This window comes from Manacus candei, unplaced genomic scaffold (genome assembly GCF_025592945.1).
Source record: "Manacus candei isolate 608988 ecotype Guabito, Panama unplaced genomic scaffold, ASM2559294v1 h1tg000014l, whole genome shotgun sequence".
Classification (NCBI taxonomy): domain Eukaryota; kingdom Metazoa; phylum Chordata; class Aves; order Passeriformes; family Pipridae; genus Manacus; species Manacus candei.
This window is the reverse complement of record NW_026138062.1, coordinates 59,356,290-59,383,042: the sequence shown is the minus strand read 5'-3', so window position 1 is coordinate 59,383,042 and position 26,753 is coordinate 59,356,290. Positions and strand designations below refer to the sequence as shown.

The 26,753-nt window shown below is 39.9% G+C and overlaps 1 protein-coding gene across 8 annotated transcripts in view; it reads left to right on the top strand.

Annotated features, from left to right (window-relative positions):
* The window catches only part of GRAMD1C (GRAM domain containing 1C), a 53,215-nt gene that overhangs the window by 9,460 nt on the left and 17,002 nt on the right, over positions 1-26,753 (top strand). For 7 of the 8 annotated variants that reach the window (XR_007903018.1, XM_051778920.1, XM_051778919.1 and 4 more), the window contains exons 3-8: positions 9,100-9,184; positions 12,418-12,521; positions 14,264-14,359; positions 15,576-15,656; positions 21,758-21,876; positions 23,048-23,168. Coding sequence is in view for 7 of the 8 variants with exons in the window: in XM_051778920.1 (XP_051634880.1) it covers positions 9,100-9,184; positions 12,418-12,521; positions 14,264-14,359; positions 15,576-15,656; positions 21,758-21,876; positions 23,048-23,168 (606 nt within the window). In the remaining variant the exon portion in view is untranslated. Of the gene's footprint in view, positions 1-9,099; positions 9,185-12,417; positions 12,522-14,263; positions 14,360-15,575; positions 15,657-20,235; positions 20,562-21,757; positions 21,877-23,047; positions 23,169-26,753 lie in introns of those variants that run through there. The other variant, XM_051778924.1, reaches the window with a different exon arrangement.

Sequence of the window (26,753 nt, the reverse complement as noted above, 5' to 3'; positions counted from 1 at the left end):
ACAGAGACAGCTACTTATCCTAGGGAGCAGCTTGGGCTGGCAGAATGACTGTAAATATAGCCTTATTGTGTTCAATTATCTTCTTTCAGGCTTTCAGATTTAAATCTCTGATTAAAATGCCTTGAAAAGCATTTTTCTGTTTCTTCTGTCAACTTCCTTAGTAGGGCTGTGCTAGGAGAATGATTTCTCTTTGCTGCTCTTGAATCATTAGCTCAATGTTCAGCCATGTGCCCAAGAGGATTGGGTTTGTAGAAGGCTGGGCCTTCAGTGGGTGATGTGGGTGCAGCATAGAGACACACCTGCCTCTTCTCCTGTAGCTCTGAAACTGTGTGTATGTTGTGATAGCTTCTAGGGATGCAGTCTTGCAGCTGGGGATGTGGATGGTGCCTTGCAGCAAAGAGGGGCTCCACAGCCGCTCACTCTGCTGTGCTCTAATGGCTCACAATGTGTGCAGGATGAAGCTCCTGTGCAGCCTCCTGTTCCCTCTGTGATCTTCCTTGCTTCTAGAACAGCCCCTGATACAAATGGCATCCAGACCCTGACTTCATGTAGTTAGTTGCAGAAATGTAGCAGACAGGTCCTAGGTAAGGCAAATGGAAAGGGACAGACAGCCTAAAGAAAGCAGAACAGATGTGTGTCTGTCTTTCAGAGCAGGCAGAGATCTGCCAGGCATGCAGAGCCCTGTATCCCTTGCCTCACAGTGTCTGCTCAGTGTCCATGAAGAACTGAGCTCTTGGCAGCTGGTGAAGGGGTGTGTGGTAGTGTACGCCTTTGGGGAACGAGGCTATGCATGAAGCATGCCCTGCTCTCCTCCCTCCCCTTCTCTGGAGCTCAGACTGAGAAGATCTCTTAGCAAGGGCCACGTCTTGTGTTAGAGTAGACTTGGGACAGTGCCAGGTTACCAGATGTAGTTGTACTCTGGGACTGGTTCATGGACTGTAGCCTTCAGTAATCCAGAGAGGAGGAGCACTGGACACTCGAGTGCTCCTTTCCAAGCTGGTGTTTCCCTGGTGATAGTACTTTTCTCTGCTGTTCTCTCTGTGAACTTGAAATGATCAATGCTACTGCAGTCTGTCTCCCAAAATCCATTTTGATGATGGTGGTTTTAGGTGGGAGCTGGGCAGCTCTAAAGTGTGTCCCACTTCTCTTAAGTTTTCTTTGATCACTTGCTGCAACATTTGTGTGCCTGTTCTGCAAGGCTGGTGTGTTTTGGCCTGCTTTCCAAGCTGGCATGCAAGCAGAGGCTAGCAGAACACTAGCTGGCTCTGCTGGATGGTGTCCAGCACCAGCTCTGAGCAAGTGGGGGAGAGAGGGGGGAGCTGGAGGGGGTTTGGCCAGGGATTTGCATGGTTAGGAACAGGCTGCAGGCAGCTAGAGGAGGAGGTATGTGTAGGGGGGGTGTGTGTCTCCTGACTTTACATTAGCTTCATGCCTCAGTCAGCTTTATTCTGAAACGGAGCATATGCTTTGCTCTGTACTGTATGTGTCAAATTTGCAATTATATCTCCAAATCAGAGTTGTCAGGAAAGTACGTTGGCTCCACTGTTAAAAATGCTTTAGAACACTTATTTGCAGGAAGAAAATACTGAATACTACAAAACAACTGCTCCAGAATATGCAGGGAATATTCTCAATCCAAACTTCTGTTTTTCTGGGAAAAGTCTATAATGCTGCTAATGACAAGAGGCTTTCTTATCATTGATAAGAAGCTTATCAGCTTGTTTCTGAAGCACCTTGTTTGGAGTAGCTTCAGCTGAACCCTATTTCAATGAAATGTAATGGCTTGTGAAATTGAGCTAATTCTTGTGGGATCTTGAAAGAGAAACTTGGGAGAGTTCCTCACATGTTCTAAATTAAAATACTCTGTTACAAAATTCTTCCAGGTCTGTTCTAGTTTTGGTTTTGTTTTTGGTTTTTTGATTTGTTTTTTTAAAGAACATTAAAAATGTAATTTTCAACTGATTATGCAATCAAAAGTTCTCTGAAGAAATACCTTTGTATCATTCAACTCTTTAAGTCTTTTGAGGTTTTTTTCTGCCTGGGAAGGATGCCAAATTTTAAAATTCTTCACAAAAATGATACTTTTGTTATAATTATATAACCTGATGTTAGCAGCATAGTATTTCATATGATGCTAAATTTTCTTGTCTATCAAAACTGTAATCGTGACAGCTTTGGTTGTGGATTTTCTAGGCTGTTTTCCAAGCTATGCTCCAACATGACTTGATATTTGTACTTATACAGGTGAAGCTCAACTATGAGACCTTCCTTCCTGCACTTGGAAGGGCCATGTGACTGATAAGGTGCAGGGAAATGACTAGGCCTTCTGTGAGCAGGATTCCAGTTCAGCCAAGTTCATGTCACACTATGGAGAAACAGTTGTGGTCTGGTCTCTCTGCTCAGTAGTTGAGTAGAACTGCTTTTCAGAAAAACAGATTTTTACCATGTGTCAGGTCAATCTGATGTCCACAGTGGAGCTTGTGGGAGCTGGACTACCCTTGTGGGACACAGTGCTTTTGACATACTATACCTAATCTTGAAAGTTAAATAAAAAGTCTCCCTTTCAGAAGTACCTAATTCAGTCAGCTTCAGGATGCTGGGTGTCAGAAGATTTTTAGATTGGTGTCCAATATTTCAGAAGATCTCCATAATGAAATAGTTCTGAGGAGTTTCTTTCTACATGGATTTTTGGAAGTTACTGGTGTTAGTTGTAAATAATAGTCTCTTAAACATTTTCAGTGTGCCTGCCTGTGCATCTGTGAGAACTAGTTAATAATAACACATTTGGGGGGGAGTAGGGACTCTGTCTTTAGTCTTGTTTATGGGATCTTGTGGGCTTAAAAAATACAACCCACCCCTCATTCCCTTCCCCCCCAACAAACAAACAAACAAATCCCTAGAAGATACAGTAGCTGGAGTATTTGCCAATGAGCTGTATTTTAATATCCCTTTGTTGAAATTTTATGTACTGTATTTCCAACAGAAGAAGGACATAGTTTCACCAAAATGCTATTGGATGCTACTCTGCCTGTACACAGATGCCACTGAAGAACTGCCATTGATTTGTTTTCTGTTTAGTCACTAAGAAATGTTTCTCCTTCAGCCTCTACAAATAAGAGGGGGGCTGGGCCACGGAAGTGGGGACATAATGACCCTAGTGCACAGCCCTGTGCCTGCCAGCAGCCCTGTGCTTATGAGACTCCCCTCCCCAGAGGTAAGGGTGAAGGAAAAAACATATAATGAATGTCATTAAAATAGTCCTGGCTGCCTAAACTCTTCCCCCTCCCACTGTGACTCTGACCTTGTTTGCATTTCCTTGAGAACATGGGAACTTCTGGAAAGCAGGCTCCTAAGGAGTACAGTGGCTGAGCAAACCCTGGCAACAGTTGCTTGGTTTCTTTTTTTTAGTTGGTTGACATGCCTCTCATGACCTATGAATTAAATACAACTGTGTGGATAAGCAGGTATGATCAAATACCTCCTTATTTAAAAAAAAACAAAAACAAAATAAACCAAAAATCCCCTCCAAAACCAAAGAAAAAGTGAACCAAAGTGTACAGTATACTGTACACAGCACAGTAAGTCATGCTAAGTAATGTGGTGCTGCTCTTCACATCCTATGAGTGGTTCTTTTTCTTTGTAAGTTTAATGTTTTTGTCCTTTAAGAGAAAGAAAAGAAGAGTAAGTCACTGCTAGTAAAGCTTTTGAGTATTCAAACTGGTTTAGGAACAACTTTCAATCATTTTTTTTTATGCGATTGTCAGGAATTGGTTAGTGAAAATAAATCACTTTAACAGAGTGGATCCAGACTGTGTGTACATGTGATAAGGTATACATAACAAGTCTGACACTTCTAACATACAGCCTAGTGCTTGTTTTCAGAAGAAATGGAAAACTCTGCCCAGTAACTACAAAAAGATAAAGGAGGCTGGTTGTCATGTGGATCTGGGCTTTCACTGTGATTTTTGTGCCTAAAAGCAAAAGTGAGTCAGGTTTGTGTGTTTGTGTGACAATGCTATATTTAGCTTTCAAGACAGACATTAAGAATAGGAGGGGATTCAGAAAAGCCACAAGAACAGGTCTGAAAAAATAAAATCTTGAGAAGCTTAATCCCTATGTCAAAAGAAGATATGGAGTAACTTGTTTACAATCCAAAAATAATTCACAAAGTGAAGATAAGATTAACTAACAGACCAGTAGAAGAACTATCCATAGCTAGGATGGATTTTTCCATCAGGATTGACTTTTAATTTAAAAAGGTAATATATATATATATATATATATATATATATATATTATTCTTTACCAAAGGGAAATTTGGTCATCACATCTCTAGTTTTAAAGTAGGAGAGGTGTGGTTTGTGTGATATAGATTAGATGGGTGGTCACAATGAACTTTTCTGGACTGAAGAAATGGCTGCAGTGGTGTCCACATTTCTCTGATGGAAAGGCTTGTCAGACTTGGCACCTTCTACAGGTAGCCTCAGCAGGGAGACCACCATCTCAGTGTGCCAGGGGAGTTGTTCTTGTGTTTATAGGTAAGCATGCCTGAATTTATTTTAGGGTATGTGAAGCCCTAGGTTTGCCTGCCTTGCACTGCTAAATGAGGCTTTTGTTCAGGGCTATTAACTTGGCTCTCACCTAGCCTAAGGAGGCTTTAGTCTCACTGAAAATGGGATGTTGGTATGTTAGGTTTGGCTTTTTTTGTTAGTTTACTTTTGGGTTGATTTTTTTTTTCCTCACTTATTAGATAAGTTTAAAGAATATTTCCAGTATAAAGTAGTTTTGTTGCATAAAATCAAACCTCCTCTCTGACTGTGTGTTCTTCTGGAGGCTGCTTTCTTTTTCTTTCTGCTGATGCTAAGAAGGGTTTTAACTTAATTTGAAGAGGGGGGAACACAATGTGTTCTTCAGTAGAAATGCAGGAGCTTTTGCAAGAATATTTAATATTTGTTTTAATGTGCTAGTGTAGGATTATGATGTACTTTCATCCTAACCTTACTAATATCTCCAAATTTGTTTTTGACCATGTCTAGAAACTTCATAGGAAATTACTGGTCAAGCTCTTCTGTCTTTGGGGAATAGCATGTCAGGTGGTCTTTAAGTGGGGTTTAGACAGGGTGGCATGGATTTATATGCTTTACGTGGATTTACAGAGAAACAAAGCCATGCGTTCCATGGGGCCATATTTTGTTGCTTGAGTGAGGCTTCTGAGCATAAAAGGGGAGTAGGTGGGGCAGCTTCCTTGTAGGCTTGTTTGATTCTGGGACCCCAAGCACTTGGTGGTAACTGATACCAAGACTGAATCTCAGTGGGAGACACGTGTGCACCTCTTAAAATGAGGTGACATCAGAGTTGTGTTGCTGTACTGGTGAGGTCAACTTACCTGTGATCTCAGCTGTACATCTCTTAAAATGAGGTGACATCAGAGTTGCATTGCTGTACTGGTGAGGTCAACTTACCTGTGATCTCAGCTGTTGTATTTGTAGCTGCAGGTCAAAACCACGGAATGCGAATTGTCAGGTGACTTGGGTTTTGTAGTTTCTCAAAACAAAGGAAAACACTAACAAAGTAAATGCAAAATTATTACTGTCATTAGTTGATTGTTAAAAAATGTGCAAACCATTCTGCTGAGGTTGATTGACTATTTGCATGCTTAGTGATATGTGCAATCAAATAATTTCATAACGATTAGGGTTTTTGCTGTACTCCTGGGAGAAGACATAGCTTAATTTTCCTCTGCAGTTTGCTAAGAGGCTCAAATTGTTTGCAGTGGCCACACTTTGAAGATGTAAATGTGAAGGGAAGCTGTTTTTTTCTATCCTATAAATAACTCAGCTTAGTGCTAATTTAAGTTTACATATTTTTTTTCTGGAACATGACTTTATGTAGTTGGACTGTTCCTTTTCTAAACAACATATGAGAGTCACTTGGTTACGTGTCTCCAAGTAATACCTGTTTCTTACATAAATGTCTTCTGTAAAACTTTTTGGTTGTCACTGAAGATGGTTTTCCATTTATGCTAGTTTACAGTTTTCTGGTATATTTTTTTGGTTCAGATGGAAAATGCTAATATATTGTTGGCTGGACTTAATTTCCTTGGTGATTAAATATAGCATAACCGTAAATGGCTAAGATTATCCTCAGGCAAAGTGTTTGCCTGATGACTTATAATTAAACCTAGAAATGTGTATGTGTTAAAAATGAGTTGCTGGTTTCATCTCTTAAATATCATACTACAATCTGATTTATGTCTTTCTTCTTTTAATATTTGATGTTAGATTTTTGTAATCCAGAGGTGGCAACCTGCTTCAAATGCTGCCACATGTTGGACATTATAGTAGCCGTTATAAGAGACGCTGTATTCATAGAAATGTCTTATTTTCTTCTTCAGTTCAGGGAAATTGAAATTGCCAGTAGTGTTAAAAATGTCCCTGTTGTTTCCCAAGTCCATGGATGGATCTCTTAATCACCAAGCCATATACTGAATAGGTAACAATTACAGATCTAAGTGAGCCTGTTTTCATGCAAAGTAGAGAAAAGATAAGGGTAGAAAGTCTCAGTGTGCTCACTCTCTCTTTTCCTGCTGCTTAGAGCAAGCTCCGCATAAATGACCTAAGAGCTCAGTAGACAGCTACAATTAATAAGAGGCTTTCTTATTTGTTGCTCATGACAACACTTCTAAATGCCAGGAAGAATTTCTCAGAAGCTATAGCAGGTTTTATGCTTTAGAAAAAAAAATCCTTTCTAAGTAAAACTCGGTGTCTCGAGTTTGGATTCTTGGAGCTGTTGAACTGGCTGATTCAGACACTAACATAAATGTGTCTGTGATACTATGATGTTCCTATTTTCCTTCTGATTCCTTTTGTCTTATAGTGACAAAAATGCTTAGCTCCAGTGTAGCTCTTTTCTCTTGTATGCAGTGTGTTTGAGAATCTACTTTCCTCCTTAAAAGTGTTGCTGCCTAAATCACAGTTTCATAAATCAGACTTGGAGATAGTGAGTTTTCTTCTGCTCTCATGGCAGACCAGTTCTTTTATCTCCTTGTATGCTGGCATTTTCAACACAAGCTATACTTCAGTCAACTGAGGTATGACTGAGTGTAAACCATAGGGTCTCTGGAACTACAGGTGGAAACTTTACAGATGTGAGTTAATTTCTCACTTTTCCCTGTGTCTCTTTCCAGAGTAATTGCAAAGAACTCGGTTTCTTCAAAGCAGTGCAGTTGTTGGATGCTTGTTTTGGATGACCAGTTAGAAGTATGTTTCAGGGCTTAATGTGGCTAAGCCAAAAACCACAGCCTATCTACTTCAGGAGGTTACATGCACTCCAAGAATGTTATTTTTATACTCTCAGAAGCAACTGAAATATAACTGGAAGCATACAGCTTAGAGGACATGTTAAACATGTTGCCCTTTACCTGCACCCAAAGCTTTCATGTTTACTGTTCTCAGAAGGGGCGTGGGGTGGATGTCTTTTCAGTCTCCATCCCTCACTGTCTTTTTGCACTACAATGCTCAGAATATTAGTGGACAGCAAATACCTCCTCAAACAGTGATCATATGTAAAGACTTACCTTTAATTACCATGAATAAAATAAATGTTACCATATTTTTTTTTTTTAAAGCTGAACGAGTCTGGGCAACTTTGCTCTCTCCCGTGTTAGGTGCACTTAAACATTTGACCTTACATGTTGTTGTGGCCTAAGAGCTCAATTCTCAAGTATAAGTAGATGACAGACCATCATAGTCTGTGAGTCTAGGGTGGTGTTCAGGGAACTTTTGAACTGCAAGAAGCAGGAATGTCCTCTGTGGAAAAAAGAGTTAAAATATGAGAATCTTGAGGAGGTGGGAGCAGTATTTGCTCTAGTTTATTAAAAGACCCTGATAAATCTGTCTTTGTTCTGGGATTGTTTTGACAACAAGCACAAACATAATGAAAGGATAGACCAACTAACATACAACAGGAGTGTCAAAAGTAGTAAACATCCTGCAAGGTTATACAGTCAAAAGTGGTTCTTTGCCTCCTTTCTTCCCCCATGCTAAAAGTAAATAGCAACGAATCTTATGGCAGAGGTGGATTTAGTGGTGAATGTCAAGTTTTGGAGTAATACAATTGTGCAAGGAGAGAATAGCAGCCATGTGCTTAAGATCTTCAGAAAGGTTAAAAAAAGTGTAAAGGAGGTCTTTTCGTTATATTTATACCTGATTTTAGTAACACTTGAAAGTGGTTTCTTCCTGTCTTAGCTATAGTCCAGCTGAGTCATGGCCTTATACAGCATTTAGTTAGGTAGTTAGGACAGCCTCTAAAATAAGTGTCCAACATCTGTCAAGGAAAAAAAAGTGGCCCTGTTATAACTGCAAAATGAAAAATAGGGCTTTCACAGCAGAATATTTTCTGGAGAACATGCTGAAGCTCTTTATTTGAATGGGACCGGGAACATTTGTTTATAGGAATAAGGAGTTAAAAGTCCATCAAGATAGTCTTCTTTGCTGTGAGTTTGCTGCCCACTTTGAATCTCAAATGAATCATATAAACAGTGATCTCGAATATGAGGTGAAATGTAGAACAGATCAGAAAATCAAGAAGTGATTTCCTCCTTATTGGAGGAAACTATTACCTTTACTCCTACAAGTCTAGTTATACCAACTGCAGAAAAATCCAGTGCTTTGTAGTGTTCCTGAAATGGTGCTCCAAGTAAGACATAAGTGTTCTAGGTTGTGTTCTTGTGTCTAGCTAGTGGCCTATGTGAGGGCTTGATCTAGGCTGTCACCTCTGTGTTGTGGCCTTGCTAGAATATTTAGTCCCAGAAGGGCTCTCATCTCCTTATGAGTGCAGCAGGTTGCCATCATACAGCTGTAATGCCTTGTAATTGGCATCTGGCCTGATACAGGGAATAGTTTGGCCCATGCTCTCCTAAATACTCTTATATAAGCAAGCATAAAGTTACACTGATGATCACATTTAGATACCACCTATTCTTTATTGCTCTTTTGATGTTCATTTGTTCTTCAAGATAAAATTACACTTCCAGTATGAAGACAGTTGAAGGCTGAAAATAAATCTGTTTGCATAACCTTTTACTGTTCTTTGTTGCAGCTCTCAAGTTCCACTTACAAATATAGGAGTGAAGAATTCAAGAGGCAGTTTTCTCATCTGCCAGACTCAGAGAGACTCATAGTAGGTAAGACGTAATCACAGCAAAAATCCTTGTCTTCTGGCTGATAACTCCGGATTGCAGTAGTGTCAAAGCATTTTGATTTTTTTTATGGCAAATTCTAACTACAACTGATAACTTTCTATTCTCCTGTCTCTGAAATAGCACCAGATGCCTTAAGGGAAAGTCAGGTTCATACTCCTCTCCTGTACTGACTGCTTTGGGAAAATGACAGATTCTTTTTGGGGATTAAGAAGTGAAGGAGAAGGTGCAGAATCCTCCAATTCATCTAAATACAGGATGGAAACCTTTTAATGACTTTTCCTGATGCTACTTTTAGTGCGTTTTTAGACAAAACCCATAGTGGAGATATGATTGTCTGACAATGGACAAGTTAGGTCATTATGCAAGGTCAGGGTGAGCACTGAGCACATAAACTTTGCATACATGCATTGTCAGGCTTGTGAGATGGTAGTGTGAGAATAGCAGAGGTAGAATTTAATCCTGAGAGCACTGAATTTGTTTTATGCTCTTTCCAGCATGGGCAACCAACTTGGTGTACCTCTTCCAGTGTTACAACCTTTTATTTTCTATCCTGTGAGTGTCTGCATCCTCTCTCTTACTTTAAAGAGACAAATAGTTATGACAGTCAGTTGCTGTAGATGTTGGGGGAGGGGGGAATGATTCCGCAGTTGTAATGGTTTGGGGGGTGGATACAAAGTTAAGGATGTTCCAGAGACCCTGTTAAGTAGGTAGATCATCCTTGCAAGGAGCATTTCTCTCTGCTCCCTGGAACTAACACCCTTGCCTAGGCACCTTGATTAATGTGACTTGTGGGACTGAGTGGCACAGTGGGTGTTTGTAATTTAAAAGACTTTTTCAGATGAATAGGAGAGGAAAGAAGCTGATGTCAGAGAATATCAAACTATGGTGCATAATGTCTCAACACAGAGATATATTCCCTTTGAGCTCCAATTCCCTGATTCAGTCCCCTGTAGAATCCGTAGAAGGCAAACATGTAACCTACCTCCTTCAAATACAGTGATGTACCTTATTCCCTCCTTTATTACCTGCCTGCACTGTATTTGTTTAACAAATACCCTGTCCAAGAATTGGGTGTTAGTTTTATACAAAAGTGGCATTGTGACTGTTTAAAATTAAGCTCTCATTTTACACAACCTTTAAAGAAATTAATATTGAGAGGCTGTCAGTGTATGCTCACAGTGTGCAAGTGAGAGCTCTGAAACAGTTAAATCCCTGTATCTTTTTCCAGCCTCAGAAGGGGGCAGTTATCCTCTGAAATGCCTTCTGAATTTTTAAAATACTTTAGTACCTAAAGTAAAACAGAAGAAATGGGTATTACCTTAAAGTATTGTTTTCATGTTTATCCTTATACTTGATTGATACAAAAAACCATGGAGCAAACTCTGAAGCACAGTTTCAAAGAACAGACTGCCTAGGACTTAGAGGAAGATTTAGTAATGGGTTAATCTCAACAATTTAGCACCTGCTCCATCAGAAGCAAAGTCACTACTTTTATATAATTTTTTTTTTACCCTGTAAAAACAGCGCTTTTCTGAAATGACTATTTGCATCCCCCAAGCAAAGAGCTCTTCCTTTGCTCAGTGCAGAAAAACTTATTATAGGCTTTACAGTGCTCAGAGAAGCCCTTACTTGCTGCTGTTCATTAAAAGAATTGTAACTCCTCTTGTTCTTAACTTAGCTGTTAAAAAGAAGCAACTATTCCACTGTAATGAGCACAGTATACAAAGATTGTAGGAAATATTTTCTTAAAATGAAAAGAATTACTTAGACTTTCTAAATCAGAGCTTAAAGGAGTGCTGTTATAATTTGCCTGAAACTGTTGTTTACAATCAGCATATTTAGTTACTGATTCTGAAAACTTAGAGGGAGAAATGCTAATCTCTCCCTTTTGTTTTGATATTTTCTTTTGTGTAAGTAGGTCAGATGAGGTTGCTCATCACTTGCCCAGTGATGACCTTTATAGGTCTAAATCCTTTCCATGCAAACTTAGTAATGCTTTCCTCAAGTCCTTAACCTCAAACTCCTGCTGCATTCCTCTCTTAGCATTTTGGTATCTGACTTTTTGTTAAACATGCACTTACTGGTTTAGATTTAAGTTTATGTCATTCTGTTTACAGTTATGTCTCCAAGGGCTTGTATACATGTCTCATTCTTGTTGCAAGAAACTTTATTTCCACTTGATTATTTGAGGGGAAAATCCCAAAGGAACGTTAAAAACTATAATAAAAGCTTCTGTAGATGCAGACTTAGCTTGAAGTTAGGATGTTGAGGACTCCTGAACCTCTTGATATTTGAACAAGAATTGTGTTCATCTTGTAGTACACAAAATCAAAATTCTGGCTCGGACAATACCAGATACAATGCTTTTCAAAATAACAAAGACATTTGATACCTCTAAAGTTAAAATCATTAATATCCTGCATGAATACCTACATTCTGGGTATTTTCTATACATAAGGTAGCCTTCTTTAGGTCAGAGCTTCCAGAAGAGGTCTGTCTTAATTATGTAGCAGTAGTACTTCTGAAAATTCCTTTTGTTTGAGTCTTCAGGCTCTGAAATAGTGAAAGCTCTTGGAGATTTTTATAAAGTGCAACGAAATCCTCTGCTCTTGTTCTTAATTAGCAGGTATCTGATGATGCATAATTACCTTCTAGCTGAAACTTGTTTCTCAAAAGGGATGTTTCAGTCAGAGGCAGTATTATAAAAATGACAGCTTCTGAAAATATCCCCCGCCTGAAAACTGGATAGCTTCAAGATGCCCTTTAGTGTCTCACTCTGCAGATAGTTTTAGCTAGTGATAGGATCTGTTTAGTGGAAAATTATTATCCTACTACAACATATGAACTACTGTTATGTAGGAGTTGACAGTATAATCTGTTATATTATAAAACGTTTGTGTATTCTGTTGTTTAGGCACTTCGAAGTTTTACTAATTAATACTTCTCACATGTTCCTGGTCTTGCCTGATACCTCTTCTCTGAAAGCATAGGATAATGCACAGAGGGTTGATACACAGAGATGTTCCATTAACTCTGGGTGTTCCCAGAACAATGGTCTGGATGCAACCCAGTACAAGTCTGCCTTTGTAGACTTCTTAAGAGTGAAAGAAAAGGCCTTTTATTATGTTGTAATATTCCTATCTCATTCTAATTAAGAAGTTTGGCTCAACTGTGCTGCAGTGAGTGAGTAACTTGCTCTTGCTCTCTCTACATAGATTACGCCTGTGCACTCCAGAAGGATATCCTGCTGCAAGGGCGCTTATATCTCTCTGAAAACTGGCTCTGTTTCCACAGCAACATTTTCCGATGGGAGACCACAGTAAGATCGCTTAGCACACTTGAATCCCACCTTTTCTTTGTCCTATGCTATCAGGATATTGGGGTAGAGTCCCTCAAGCAAAGTTTGTCCTGTCAATCTCATACTAGTGGCTTTGGGCTGTGAAGAAAGAGCCTGCATCCCTGAGTCGACATGCAGATGCATTGCTCTGTAAAATGAGGATAGCATTGGAGACATCCTAATGCTTAAGTAAGCCTGCTCAGTCAGTCATTCAGCATAGGAAGTTTAGGAGTTATGCAAAAGCTGATCTTTTACATTCCTGGGTGACAGTTTGCCTCTCCTTACCAAGGAGAGTTACCCAAGGGATGTAACACATAATCTTCTCCTGTAAGACCAGAAGCACGGCACAATACATGGTGTTTGAGAACTCTCCAGCATTGAACCTCACTTGATTTAGTCTCACATGTAAATATCAGCATCTAAGAACAGCAAAAGGGAATTGATAAATGATCTCTGCAAGTTCTCATGTTGTGGTCTGTAGCTTTTGAACAGTATGGACAAAATTTGGTATTTGTCATATGTTGGCCCTCTTTTTCTGTAAAAATTAGGTTAATGAGTTAAAATTTTTCATTCAAGTAGTTGTTGCATTTGGTGTAGAACTTTCATAAGGCAGTGAATGAGAAAAGGAAGATAACCTAGGTAGTAGGTGATGGTTGTGTCAAAATGTTCTGTGAGCTGTAAGACTGCTCATACCTTAAGTTAATGTCTTAAATTTAAGTGCTCTGAAATACACAGGACAAACAACAAATAGCTGGTATACTTTAGGACATTGAGGGTATGTGGAAATACTTAACTGAAAACCAAGCTTAATTTCATCAAGTGTATTTGACTGAATATTTCTTATTTGAGACTTGAAATAAATTAAAAATAAACCCTTTGAAATTACACCCTTGAACAAGTAAACTCTTTCAAGACTGATTTTTCAGTCAAAACAGCATACATCCTGGTATGCTGTTGCTGCCTGTTTAGCAGAGTGGTATCTTCAGTGATAATCTTTAGGCAATCTGAGCTCATCAGCTACAATGGTAGAGCCAAATTTGGGGACCTCCTTAGCAGGTTGTGTTGATGCAGAGAGAGAATAAGTGGAGGACCTTCTGCACACAGGGGAAAAAGCAAATCCAGCTGTATGTTCTTCCTTTTTTCCAAGCAGAATGGCAGCACAGCCTTCTCTGCAAGTGAAGGGAGTAGGCTGAATGGAAATGGCTTGTTGCAGCCAGTCAGACCATGCTCTTCTAAATTTTAAGTACTAATATACAAGGCAAGGACACTTAAGCAGGAAGATTTTCTTGCAGCGTCTGGACTGCAAATAAATCTCTGTAAATGGGATATATTGCAAACTTCTGTGAGGTGACATAGATGAGAGATCAGATAATAGACTGTCCTGCTTTATATCTGGCATGCTGATTGAGATTGGCTTTTGCATCTGTGGTTTTTATTTGGTTGGGATTGTGGAGTATGGCTGGAGGAGTGGAGGGAAAGAAGAAAGAACCACTTGCTTCCCTAGTCCTAATATGAAAGGAGATTATTCTTAAGTCACCTTAGCTTCTACTTTGGAATACTTGCTGTTAAGCTTAGCAAGTGAAGACTGTAATTGCTTTTGTGATCTCAACTAAATTGCATCCCAGGGTTTAGGGTTAGAGTTCCTCTTGCATGTTCTGTAACTTTAAATTTTTAGTCTTAACAGTTATTTTTTGATATGTCTTATTAAATCTGTTTCTGCTTAGATTTCTATTGCCTTGAAGGACATCACTTTCATGACAAAGGAGAAGACTGCTCGACTCATTCCAAATGCCATACAAATAGCAACAAAAGGAGAGAAGGTGAAAAGTTGTTTTAAAATATATTCTTGTGAAATTGTAATGTCTAGGATAGAGCACTTGTTCTAGTTCATATTTGCATAAGTAACTTCCCTGTCAAATTTTAAGTGTGATTGGGACTGACTTGGTGGGATTGGGACAGACTTGGTGGTTTGGTCCCTGTGCATATTGGCTTAGTAATTCAACTTTAGTTTGATTGCACAATCCCTTCTTAGTGTTGATGCAGTAACCAGGAAGGAAGAGGCTTTGTCTCACTGATTGAAAGGAAAGCCATTTGAAAACTATAAGTTCAGGGCATGAAATCAGAATTTGCATTCTTGATATTGGAAAAATATAAAAGTGATATGAATCACTGGATTTAAAGTGCCCCTGGAAGAAAACTGCTGAAAATAAAAGGACTGTGGTGTCATGGGTTTTGAGTTATGGAGAAATTTACCCTAGAACATGCTGTTATATGTGCTGGGAAATTAAGTTTGTGAGTGTGTATTTGAAAAACTGGAAAGCGTGATGCAGAATTTTCTTACGTGCAACACAGTTCTTCTATAAGTGCCTTGAAAATAATAATTCTTGGGTGGATACAGAGAATAGCTTTCCACAGTTAATGTGGAGTTGTTCTTTGTGAAGGAACTGTGATTCCTCATATTTGGCCGTTCCTTCTCAATTTATCCAATATTAACTTTCATCAACAAGGAAGATAGACCTCTTTACTAAAAAATAACTTTCAAATGGGAAAGATTTTAATACTGCAAATGATGCATCTAATTTGATCTCATATTTTAATTATTTTAATTTCACATCATGTCACAGGAAAATGTTAGTAAAAGCAATGTGTGGCAAAAGGATGGAAAGAGCTGTGGCCTGTAAGAAACAGGCATATGCATCTCTGATTTGCTTCACCTCTTATGTGGAAGTGAGAGACATTTAGGTGTGTAGTTAGTTGAGGAAGAGCTCTTCCTTCATGCCAGGGGTAGTCAGATGCCCGGAAGAGCAAGTGTCTTTATATACTATGTGGACACTGGGGGTCTGACTCTCACTTATGGAAAGTGATAAAAAGTGTGGAGTGTGAGGAATATACTCCAGATTTGCTGAATGTGAAAAGATTTGCTGAATGTGTTGCTGAAAACCTTACAATATTCAAGATACAAGGAAGCATTCTGGGGTTCTTGAAAGTACCTACAAGTGAGCTTTTTTTTTTTTTCCACCTTTGTTTTTCCTGCAGTTTTTCTTCACGTCATTCAGTGCAAGAGACAGAAGCTACCTCAGTATCTTCCGTTTATGGCAGAATGTGTTGCTGGATAAGGTGAGTTTGTACCTGTCAGTACCTTTTTCTAATGTGGGCATATGTGTCTTTGGAAGATAAGAGACCTGAAGTTAGCTTTTCCTTTCTGACTTAGATGTTCTCCTTTGGTTCCTTGTACTTCATGTCCCAAATAAAATTCTCATCCTTTGCTTCTCATACTGCCACTTAAACTCTGCTGTTGATGGAGCATATAGGTTGCATGCTTCTCTTCACTACCAGCTCGAGCATATGTTACTAAATTAGTATGCACTTGCTTTACATTTTTTTATGATTAATTTGTGATTCAAAAGGCAAGAGGCTTTCTCAGTGAAAACTTTTAAGGAAAAGGGCCTAAAATCTCCTTCTCAGTTAAGTTAGCTGAACCTTTGCCATCCAGCTCATTACAACTCCCCTGACCTTGAATAAGTGCAACAAAGGCAGGCTATATGACATGAAAGTGTATTTTGGCAACCGATGTGAGTTAGTTTGATTTATATTGCAATTTGTGGATACTTAAGCTAATCTTCTTTCTAAAAATGCACTGACACTTTTGCAGAACATCACTGTAAGAAAGATAATTTTTGTAAACCAATTTCTTCCTGTTTATGGCTCTCATTGTTTAAGTATTTTAACACAGTTGCAATTGCACACTGAAATATCCACATATAACTGTGCTACAATGGCCCCCAAAGGATTAAAGCCGTTGGACTGCTTATAGATTGTAGCTACCCCCTTTTTTTTTAAATGTTAATTTTAGGGCAGACTAAAGGCACTTTTTGTCAAACAAAAGCTGAAAATAATAAGGAAGTGCAATTTAAGGCAAAACTAATGTTTCCTGCTAATCTCTTCTCCCTCAAATCAAATACCATTTAACTGTAACATCATAACCATCTTGTCTTGAATCCAGCCACAATGTACTGTGTCATCTTTTAACAACTGGAATGTGCAACTGGAAGTAACCCTGCTTTCTTCTGTTATGCAGTGTGTCAGGAATAGCAATTACCTTATTCAGTTGATTAGTTTGTGGTGCTGGAGGGTGAATGTATGGACATTCAGGTACACAAATCTGCCCAAGGGGCTGGAACAGAGGTAACAAGCTTTGTGCTGTTCAGTATTAGTTTTCCTTGTGTGTTTCGACTCTGTGACACTGAAATGAGTGTCACATAAGGAATGACTTTTCACTTCAGAGCACTAACTGAAGGGTAGATAAGAAAGCAGGAGGCATGGACTGCACGTAAGATGAGATGTATTAAGCTAGCAGTTTTTAGGGATCAGTGCATTTGAGTAGCTTGGGAACTATCCTTATTCTTTCTATCAAATCTTGCTGTTAGCTTGCTTGCATCCTCACTGAAGTATGTTAAAAGGTAGGTCTATGAGGTTTTCTGCCTGGGGTTCTCAGTTGTGATATGGAACATTTCCATGAGGTATATGTAGGGCTTTTTAATGTAGTATGTTTGGAACTAGTTACTGAAACAGGATTTCTGTTAGGTTGAGCTCCTACTTCTGCAATGTAATAATGACTTCTGATTCTCTGCTAGAATGTGTTTGAGTCACCTGTCAGCCTACTTTATGATTCTTTACTGGATCAAGCTATAGGGGGGCACTGTGGAGTTGAAAGTAGAAACTGAAGTTGCTAGAGCTGGATCTACTGACTCCACTACAATGACAGCTGTCTATTGAACTGCTGCTAAAAGAGAGCCCTTGGTACATCCAAGCAGTTTTACTGCTTTCTCCTCACTACCCCATGGCAGGGACAACATACATTTGAAAAATATCTCATAGATCTGAGGCCCTGGCATGGTATGCAATGTTAAATTGTGAAATAAAGTAATTCTCTTGTAATCTGAAGTATAACTGACTGCAGCTGTCACAGTGCTGGTGTGCGCCACCTGATGGTGAATAATCCCCAATTTCCAGGATTTGGATCCAGGGGACTGGAATTGTATTTGCTTCAAATCACGTCTGTGCTGAGGTAATTTTCAGTCACTGGCCTCTTCAACACTTCCTGGGCATAGATTTCCTGTTACGAGGTCTCTCCTCTGAAGAGTGACCTGTCTGCTTTACCTGATACACCTGAAGCTGTCACCACCTGCAGAACTTGGTGGGGTCAGCATGCCCTTTCCCAGATCTCCATCTTGTGGCCGTTCTGTCTTGTACCTCTTAAGTACTGCACGTCCTAGGTGGTTGAACAAGTAGTCCTTTGTTAAGTCTGCCTTTCTACTAGAAGTGGCTTGCACTGTGCAAGAAAAACATCAAATGGATAGATGCTATTCTGTGCCTAAACTTATCCATCCAGGTGCTCTCCTCCAACTTTGCATCACTGTTCTGACAGGACTCCTGGTCCCCTTTAGCTGAGTTGTAATTCTCTAGCTCATAACTTCTCCTTTGGACCTTGTTCAGAATACAGTACTGTGCATCTGGTGCCTTTCTGGGAATCAGTGAGTATCTTCCTCTTAAGATGGTCCTTTCTTAGGCTTTTTATTCTGTAAATGTCCATGTAAAGATGTTTTTTTTCTTTCAAGCAAAATTCTACCTTTTTTTTTCTCCATCCCTGTTGCAAAATGTATGCAGAGTGAGTCTCTTAGGCTTTTACCTTGCCATTGTTTTTTAAATGATCCAGCATCATGGAAAAAAAGGAATCATTAATGCAGGTCTGGAAGAGACATGACACCAGTGTTGATAAAACAGATAGCTGCTTCCATATCCACTGCAGCTTTCAATAATGCATTGGTTTATAAAATCAGCTGAAAATCCTGTTTTGGAATAGGCTTTCCAGATTGGTAAAACAAGTTTACTATGGCTGCTATTGACAGTAAGAGCAATGCCATTTATACCTTTGCTTTATTTTCCTAAAGCTCGTGGGTGTCAAATATCTCTCCAGTTTAAGGGAGAAGGAACAAATTAAAATGTAATTAGACAGGTCATTCAAATCCCAAACAAACACAGCACTCCTTATTTCTAATGGAACAAGATCTTAACTTAATCAGTCTCGATTCCCATGAGTCCTCTTCCTTAGAGTTGGATTTACTTTCCTATTGTTCTTTGTATGCTTTGCTGGGTAGAGATTTGCACCTGTCTCCAGAGACATTGTAGCAGGTAAGTCTAGAGGTGTGAGAAGGGATGAGAATTTCTGATCAGTTGGGCTTCTTATGGCAGACATCTGTCAGGACAACACTTCTGCCTTCTCCAGCAGCTTCTCAGGAAGGTTGTGAAAAAAGAGAGGTTTATTTGCACCTTTGTGTGCAACAAGCGTTTTTTTAGAGATCAAAGAGGGCTTGGTTTGATTGTGACCTTCATGTTTGGGCAGTTAGAGAGCAAATTTGCTGTTTTCCTCCCCTGTTCTGCAAATAAGCAGTCAGACAGAGTTCTGTAGCAGAGTTGCCTGGCAGGAGTGTGGTGTGTGGTGGGATGTCTCTTGAGTCAATCTATATGGCATGTCTTGTTCTTATTTCTGCACTTGTCGATAGGGGGTAAAAATCAGCAGCTTTGCTTCTGTCATTGGCATTCTGTAGCATTGCTTGTGCCATGACACTGCTTTGTTGACTGTGAAGCAAAGTATTGATGTTTTATGCTCTTGCTGAAAAGACAAAAGAGTTTTGCAGCTGCTTCTTGTAGCCTTTGTGTTTGCACACAAAGAGAACTGAGGAAAAACCCAGCACAGACCATCACCTTGAATGGGCAAAGTAATTCATGTTTAGGTTCAGCCTTTCAAGCTTCAGAGCTTCTCTAAACCATCCTCTCAGAAGTAGAAGTCTGACCCAGAAAATTTATGCCCTTCTTTGCTTTCAGAACTGATCCTTTCTGAGAAAATAAAGCGAGTCTGGTTTGGTATTGGCTTATGACCATTAAGAACTTATTATATCTAGCTGAGCTAGGAATAATTGGGCAGAGCACAAGAATGCTGTTTTAGAAGCAGAAGTTGGTAGCACTGACTTTACAAAACCACAGGAAACAGCTTTATAGATTCCTAAAATGCGTAGCTGAAAAGCTTCTCTGCTTTCCTCAAACTATTAAGCTCACTCTACAAGGGCAGTCTGTTTTGCCTATAGACTGCTGCAGAACGTGCCAGTGAATTTAATTGGTGACATTAACTATTTCTCAGTTATTTTCTTATGACTGGAAATAAAAGCACTGGCAGTATTGGGCAATGAAAGTGAAAGTAGCTTTCCCCCCTGTCCTTTGCTTTCTGATTGAAAAGTGTGCTATCTAGAGATAACTCAGTCGTATTTTGAAAATTTTTTTTTTAATATTTTTGAAATATTTTTGTAATGCTTGCACCTGTTTTTGGCCACTTAATGATAGCAGCTGTAGGTAGTTGTTCATGATTATGAATTTATCGCTCCAAAAGACAGCACGCCCGCGGAAAGTAAGGCACCTGTATGTTGATGCACGTGTCTTTAGCAGTGCATTGCTCTGTAGAGCAAACCCCGTGGCAGAAGGAGGCTGGCACTAGCTGCTATGACCCTTGCTTTATGGCTGTGTGTTTTGTGTTTTAATGTTTACTTTGTCCTCGGTAGGATTAAATACCTTGAAACTGATCTCTGCCAATAGCGTGCTTGTGCCAGCTGCTTTCTGAAAAGCCCGAAACCTTTCTTGTGCTGGAAAACACCCGAGGGAAAAACCCCTCCTGATCTCCCGAACTGGGCCGGGGTTGCCCCGGTCCTCGCACGCTTCCCTGAGGTTCGGCGGGAGATGCGATGCAGCGCGGGGGTGCCGCAGCGGGACCCCGATGGAGCTGCCGGTCCCGCCCCGGGCCGGCGGGAGCAGCCGGGGAAGGCGCTGCCCCGGCCCCCCTCCGGGCTCGGGGGCGGCCCCGGCCGGGCCCCGCCGCCACCCAGCAGGAAGTGGGAGCGCGGCGGCCCCGGCGGCGGCTCCCGGCGGGAGCGGGGCTGTCCCGGGAGCGGCGCTGCCCGCGGGGAGCGCCAGGTTGGTGTCGGTGCGGGACAAGGCGCGGGCAGCGGGCGGGGGGAAGAACCGTGAGGCCGCGCATTTGCATTCCTGCCCGGGGGTCAGCTCCTTCGTGTCTGTCTAAAATTGCGGGTAGTGTAACACTCTACAGGTGAAGCAGGGAGGTGGAGAGGATCATTTAAAAGCCCTTTAAATAATGCATGCGTATTTAATGTCATGATTTCATGCAAATAGTAAGCAGTACTTGTGTTACTGCCTCATTAGCACAGTCCTGTTCCCTTGATCAATATGAATTGTGGCCAAGACACATTTTCCAGTGTGGTGTCTCTGTTTTTTAAGATCGCTAGTATTGCTCTCTGAGCTCTGTTGAATACCAAAACCTTATTTCCTTTATTTCTTTCTCTCTCTTTTTTTTTCTTCTTCTCTTCTCCCTGTAGCCCTTTACAGTTGAAGTGGACTTTGAAACTTGTTGCTTACTTTACAGAAATGAATGTGTCATACCGCTTTCACTTTCCAAACTTTGCATCTAAGAGAACTTTAAATATGTTCCAGTAGCTATGGGAATTCATGGAGCAGGGCAGAGATATTGTAGAGAAAGAGAAGATAGGTAGTAGTGAGTCAAGGTAATCCTGAACAAAATCATCTATTTTTCATAAAGAGGCTGCTGGTGGTCCAAAGTTAGGACCTCCAGTCTCACCTTGGCAAAGTGGGTAGTTGGCTGACGTGGACACCACTGTAGTGACTGAAACGCAAGCCTCTCACAATTTGTAAAGTACTCTAAGCATCCTCAAGAAACAGGCAGGTAGGTATCTATTAATTAAGCAGTTTGTCTGGGATCAAAGAGGGAGTCCTTGGCTGTCTAATAGTTACTGATCTTGTGCTGTGTTGAGTAAAAATCAAGAGGGAGGTACCTTGAAGGTATCTGTGAAATTATTGATGACACACGAAGCAGCAAGTAGTGGCTACAAGTGTGTGTTTTCTTCAAATGACAATCTAACATCTGGTTAAACAGTGATCGGTTGGGAATATGGAGTAGACAGGAGTACAGTTGCCCAAAATGCTGAAATCCAATCTTGGAATGTGATATCTAAATGCTTTCAGTGCTTTTCAGAATTGAGGTTAAAGGCTGTGGCGTAATTCAAACTTGTTGCTGTTTTACCTTCTGTGCCTTACTGTCCCATACTGTGGTTCTTGACTAGCCTGCTTTCTTTCAGAGGCTAACCAAGCAGGAATTCTGGCAGCTGGTACACCAGAGCTATGGTTCTGAGCTGGGTCTGAACAGTGAGGAGATGGAGAGCTTCCACTCATCATCTGAGGACAACGGGCAGTCTCGGTAAGGAGAGGCTATAAAGCCTGTTGAAACACTTGGGGAGAAGCACTGTCCTCTTTCTTAGAAGTTCTTTTGCCAAAGTACTGCTGTAGCCTTACCAGAAAGGTTAAACCTGTAGTAAAAGGATGCAAAAATCTGACCTGCATAGACTGAGCATGCATGAAAACTTAACAGTGTTCATTTTCTAAAATAATGGGAGCGCAGTGGAGGCCCCCTAAGGAGGGAGGTAGGAAGATGTTGTTCTCTCTGCATCTGCTTGGGCAGATAGCAGCATAGGACAGCTTAAATACCGACTTTTTTCATGATGGTGTCTAGTCAGTACCTCTCTACCCTTCTGCAGTATGAATGAATGAATGAATTTTATTCGGCTGCATGAAATGGAGCTATATATGATTTTCAGATACTTTTTTCCCTCCTTCCTTGACACTGAAACACTTGCTTTGCTCTCCTGATGTCTGTGGTGTTAGCTGAATATTTTGTTGTCCTCAGCTTGAATTAGAAAACTAGAATAATAATAAATATAATACAATGGAATAATTGTAATAACAATGTGGGTTTTTTTAAGAATTGCCCTGATTTTTTGTTTTGAACAAATATGAATTAAGTTATGAACTGCCAGTGTCAATTAATAACAGCACTTTATGCAAATAAATATGATTCTACAAAACTGATCAATGTAATTTGTTTCTTTGCAATCCTGTGTTATCTATGTTTGTTTAGAAAAATTCAAGTTCATTGCAAGCTTTAAAAGATGTCCTATTAAATATTTTCTGGTTGGTTGTTTTTTGTTTGTTTGTTGCCTGTAAAAAAGGCACAACTGTGCAACTCTGGAATAAGCGATGCAGGAAAAAAATTATCACACTTTGTTAATACATTTTCTTTCCAAATTTCTTCTAAGCTCTCTCTGTTTCATCTTTCCCCACAGCACTCACTATCTCTGTGATTCACCAGTGCTTGGTTTTATTAACCTTATGATCAGAAGCTGAATCTTCTGAGAGGTGCTTAGGATGAGGAAAATGGCTTGAGAGATTAATGAGCTGTATGTGGGAAAAAGGAGTTGGTGGTTTTTAATGTTAGATTAACAGCCATAGTTTGAATGCAAAAATCACACATAAGCTTTTTCAGATTTTTCAGCACTTATCTCCAAAGATATTTTCCTTTTTGCTTTGGACAGATCCAGCATTTGTGATGATTCTGGAGAAAGGGATGAAAAACTACCTAAAATGATTGGTTTAGTTCGTGAACCCACACTTCAAGCAGAAGAAGAGTCACTCAACAGACACACGTTGCCGGGAGTAAGTGCTGACACAGCCTTTCCTACTGTTTGTAACTGATAGGCATATATGCTTAACTTGTGTATCTGTAAGCATAGGAGGCATGGGGTTTGTAACTTCAGAAGCCTTTGAGAATTCAAGAATGTTTCTTGAATTTGAAAATGAACGAAATTCTGTATAAGAGAACATTGTTGGTGTGAGTTCCAGCAATGTCCTGTCACTTAATTCACTGCATAACCTGGCTGGAACACTGAGGCTTATGCCCTGGTCTGTTTTTATTGTTTCCTTTAAAAATAAAATTACCTGGGTTTTTTTATCCACCTCCCTAGGGACCATTTGTGTTTTTATCCAAGTGCTTTATGGAAGTAACACCTTTTTCACTTACAATGCTTTCTTACTTGTGGTATTTGTCATTTAAAAAGATATCTCTCCTGTATATAAGGTTTATTAGAGGGTAGTTATACTTTGTTTTCCTTGCCTTCAAAGGTCACTTAGCCTACTATTATGAATATATGACACCTTTTTTATTGAAATTTGTGGAAATGTTTCAGAAGGAAGGGGAAAACCTCCGCACTTCTTCTTATAAAGATGAGTTTTACTGTAATTCCTCGGGTTAGTAGAACTGAAGCAGCATGAATGTTTCACTCATGTTCATTCGTGTCATATGAATTTGTGAACATATTTGGCTGTTTGGAATGGCAGGTGCATTAGTAGCAATATCTGAGATGGGCACAGTGTCTAGCACAGTTGCAGGGACTCCTCTGTGTAGTTGTAGTCCTAAAAGGTTACAAACATTTTCTCTTGGTTATTAGATATCCCCAAGATCTTCGAACAGCAAATGAATTACTAAAGCATTTTTTTTTATAAGCTTCACTAAAGTTGGGTACTGAATTGCTGGTTTTGCTTTGGAAAATTTGGGGAAGGAAGAAAGGAGATGATTTTAATGGCTTTTACTACCGTATAAATCTGGCTTTTGTCACTTCCTAAAACTGATCTGGAGGTTAAGTAGGCTTTAAATAGTTTTGCCAAAATCGAAGTTAATGACTAGAGACTCATATCCAGCAAACTATACTGGTGTTTGTCAGATGTTAAAAGCTTAGTTAATTGCATGATGGGTATCCATCATGGAAATCCTAGCAATACAGGACATTTTTGGAGATAAGGCGAGCCTGAGAGGACTGTGGATGCTCCTGGAATTTTGGCTCTTTAGAATAATTAAAAATCTACACACGTAGCCTTGGTTTAGACTTGTAAGTCTTATTTGCGCAAGAACAAGCCATTTAAAAATAATTGCTATGTTTGGAAAAGAAGCCACACCCAGAAATGTCTCCTGTGAGTGCTAAATCTAATTGGGCTTGTTGGTAAGGAGGAATGCCTGGGGATTTGGTCTGTAAGCAAGGAAAAATGCCAGGATTCTCCCTTGAATAAACTGCCTTTAAAAAGTCTTTTAATTATAGTGTAAAAGTGCAATCTTGATAAATACGCAACTAAACTGTTTAGTTTACTGTTTCAGAGTAACTAAAATGCATAATGACTGTGTTCAGCTATATGTGTCACTTGGCATTTCTCAAGAATGTCAACACTCTCTCCACAGCACTGGGATTACAGCATATTTTGTAGAACCACAAGAGCAATAGGAGGAGGCAGTAGTGCTTAGAATGTATTTATCAAAAACCATTGCACTGATGACACAAAACACAGTTAATCACCTTCCAAAGACTGGAGGGAAACAGGCTTAACCTCCCCTTTACTGCTCTGATAGACAAAGCAAGTCCCAAAGCCCTCTTCAGTGGAAAATCTGAGTTGGTTGTAGTACTTGGCCCATCTTGGAAAAAATGTTGTTAATGGCTGTCTATAGTTGATTGAAAAAAGTCTGTGTGGAACACCAGTTGTGGCTCATCTGCTTCTCTCGCTCACTACATCGTAATGTGGGCACCACCTTATTGCCTGTGTTTACAGCTATCATCTTCTCTCTGCCCCTTGTAGGGAGCCCTTCCAGTCCCAGAGCTTGCTGTTCGCAGGCTAAAAACCAGAAAAGCCTCGGCACAGGTTTTAGCAGTACTGGACTAGCTCAGGAGATAAATGTACATAGGAAAGAAATTACACATCTTTATTCCAGAGACAGATCTAAAAATCATTACTCTTTAGTGTCAAGAAAACCCTACCAAACCAACCCAATATCCCAACACCCAAAACCCCAAGAAAAAAGTGTTTAAGTTGATCAGTTATTCGAAAAGCCTCAGCATGAATGTCTTCTTCTTTGACATCATGAAAGGCTTTTTTGTTGGAGCTCTTGCTCTTATCTTCTGACTTGAGCCTGACTTCCCTGCTCTGCTTATAGCATAGTAGGCTGCTCTGATGCTGCTAGTGGAAGCTTCACTTGTTCACCAGATCCTTAATTGATATCAAAACTCTATGAGAGTTCCTTGGATTTGTGCTGGATCTGTGTCAAGTTTTAGACTGTTCTATCACCACTAGCTCCTTTTTGACTTCCGTCTATATTGGTAAAGTATTTTGACATTTAAATATTAGCTCTCTCCTAGATCCTGTTGTTTGACTGGGTAAAACTGTAGGCATGGTAGGTCCTTTCAATAGCAGCATTTGTTAATTGATCTGCTTTTCTGATTCAGTCTTTTTTTTTTGACCTTCAAAGGAGTCTTTTTGTCTGCTTATACTGCAGTGAGATTCATGCCTGTTTTCCAACCACCCACCTTTTGCCAATGGCCTTTAGTTGCACAAAAAAAAGTAAATGGTTTTTATTTTGAAAAAAGCCAAGAAATACAGGAAGTACATGATGACGGTTCAAACAGCAGATGCTTTTTCTTTCTTGAGTCAGTGCTGAATAATTTTACAGGATGATGGTATTGCAGATGAATCAGAACTACTCAGTTGAGGAGGCCTGATCATGTTTACTATGGTCCATGTACTGCTGTGTATGGGGCCTGTACTGTTGTTGATCCCAGGTGTTCCACTGGAGGCAAAAGGGGCTTTGAGGGGAACTTCAGAATTAAAACTATGATAGAAAGCTCACAGATGAGCCTTTTGGGTGGAATTTTGAGATACACAAACCTTGTCCATACAGTTTCATTGGAGATTTACTTCTTGAAGTGTCCAATGGCACGTATGCATAGCCAGCAGTCATTACAGCTTAGGGTTAAGAGCTGCATCATTGATTCAGTGGCTGATGTTCTGGGGGATTTGGAGATGGCAAATGACACTCCATCACTGTGTTTCTGAGCAGTAACATTTTATAGGTAGGATGGCTCTAGACAATATTTTAAAAGGGTAAAGAAGTCCTGCAAAATAAGAACCTTTCAAAGATGCAATTGGGATAATCTAATCTTACTGAAAGAGGAAGGCCCTGCCTGTGTTTCATTGTGCTTCCCCTCCAGAGAGTGTTGGACCTTTGCTAAACTGGTAGGAAAAAAAAAATTGATCAATACAAAGTAAATCTGTGTTAGGTTAATGAATTTATATTATATATAATATATAATTTATGCTTGTGTTGATGTAGGGAAGCAGACCAAACTGTGCAGGTGGGTGCCAGGGGACTGGATGGGGTGTGAACTGTCCCATTTAAGGCAGCTCTTGGTATCAATGGTACAT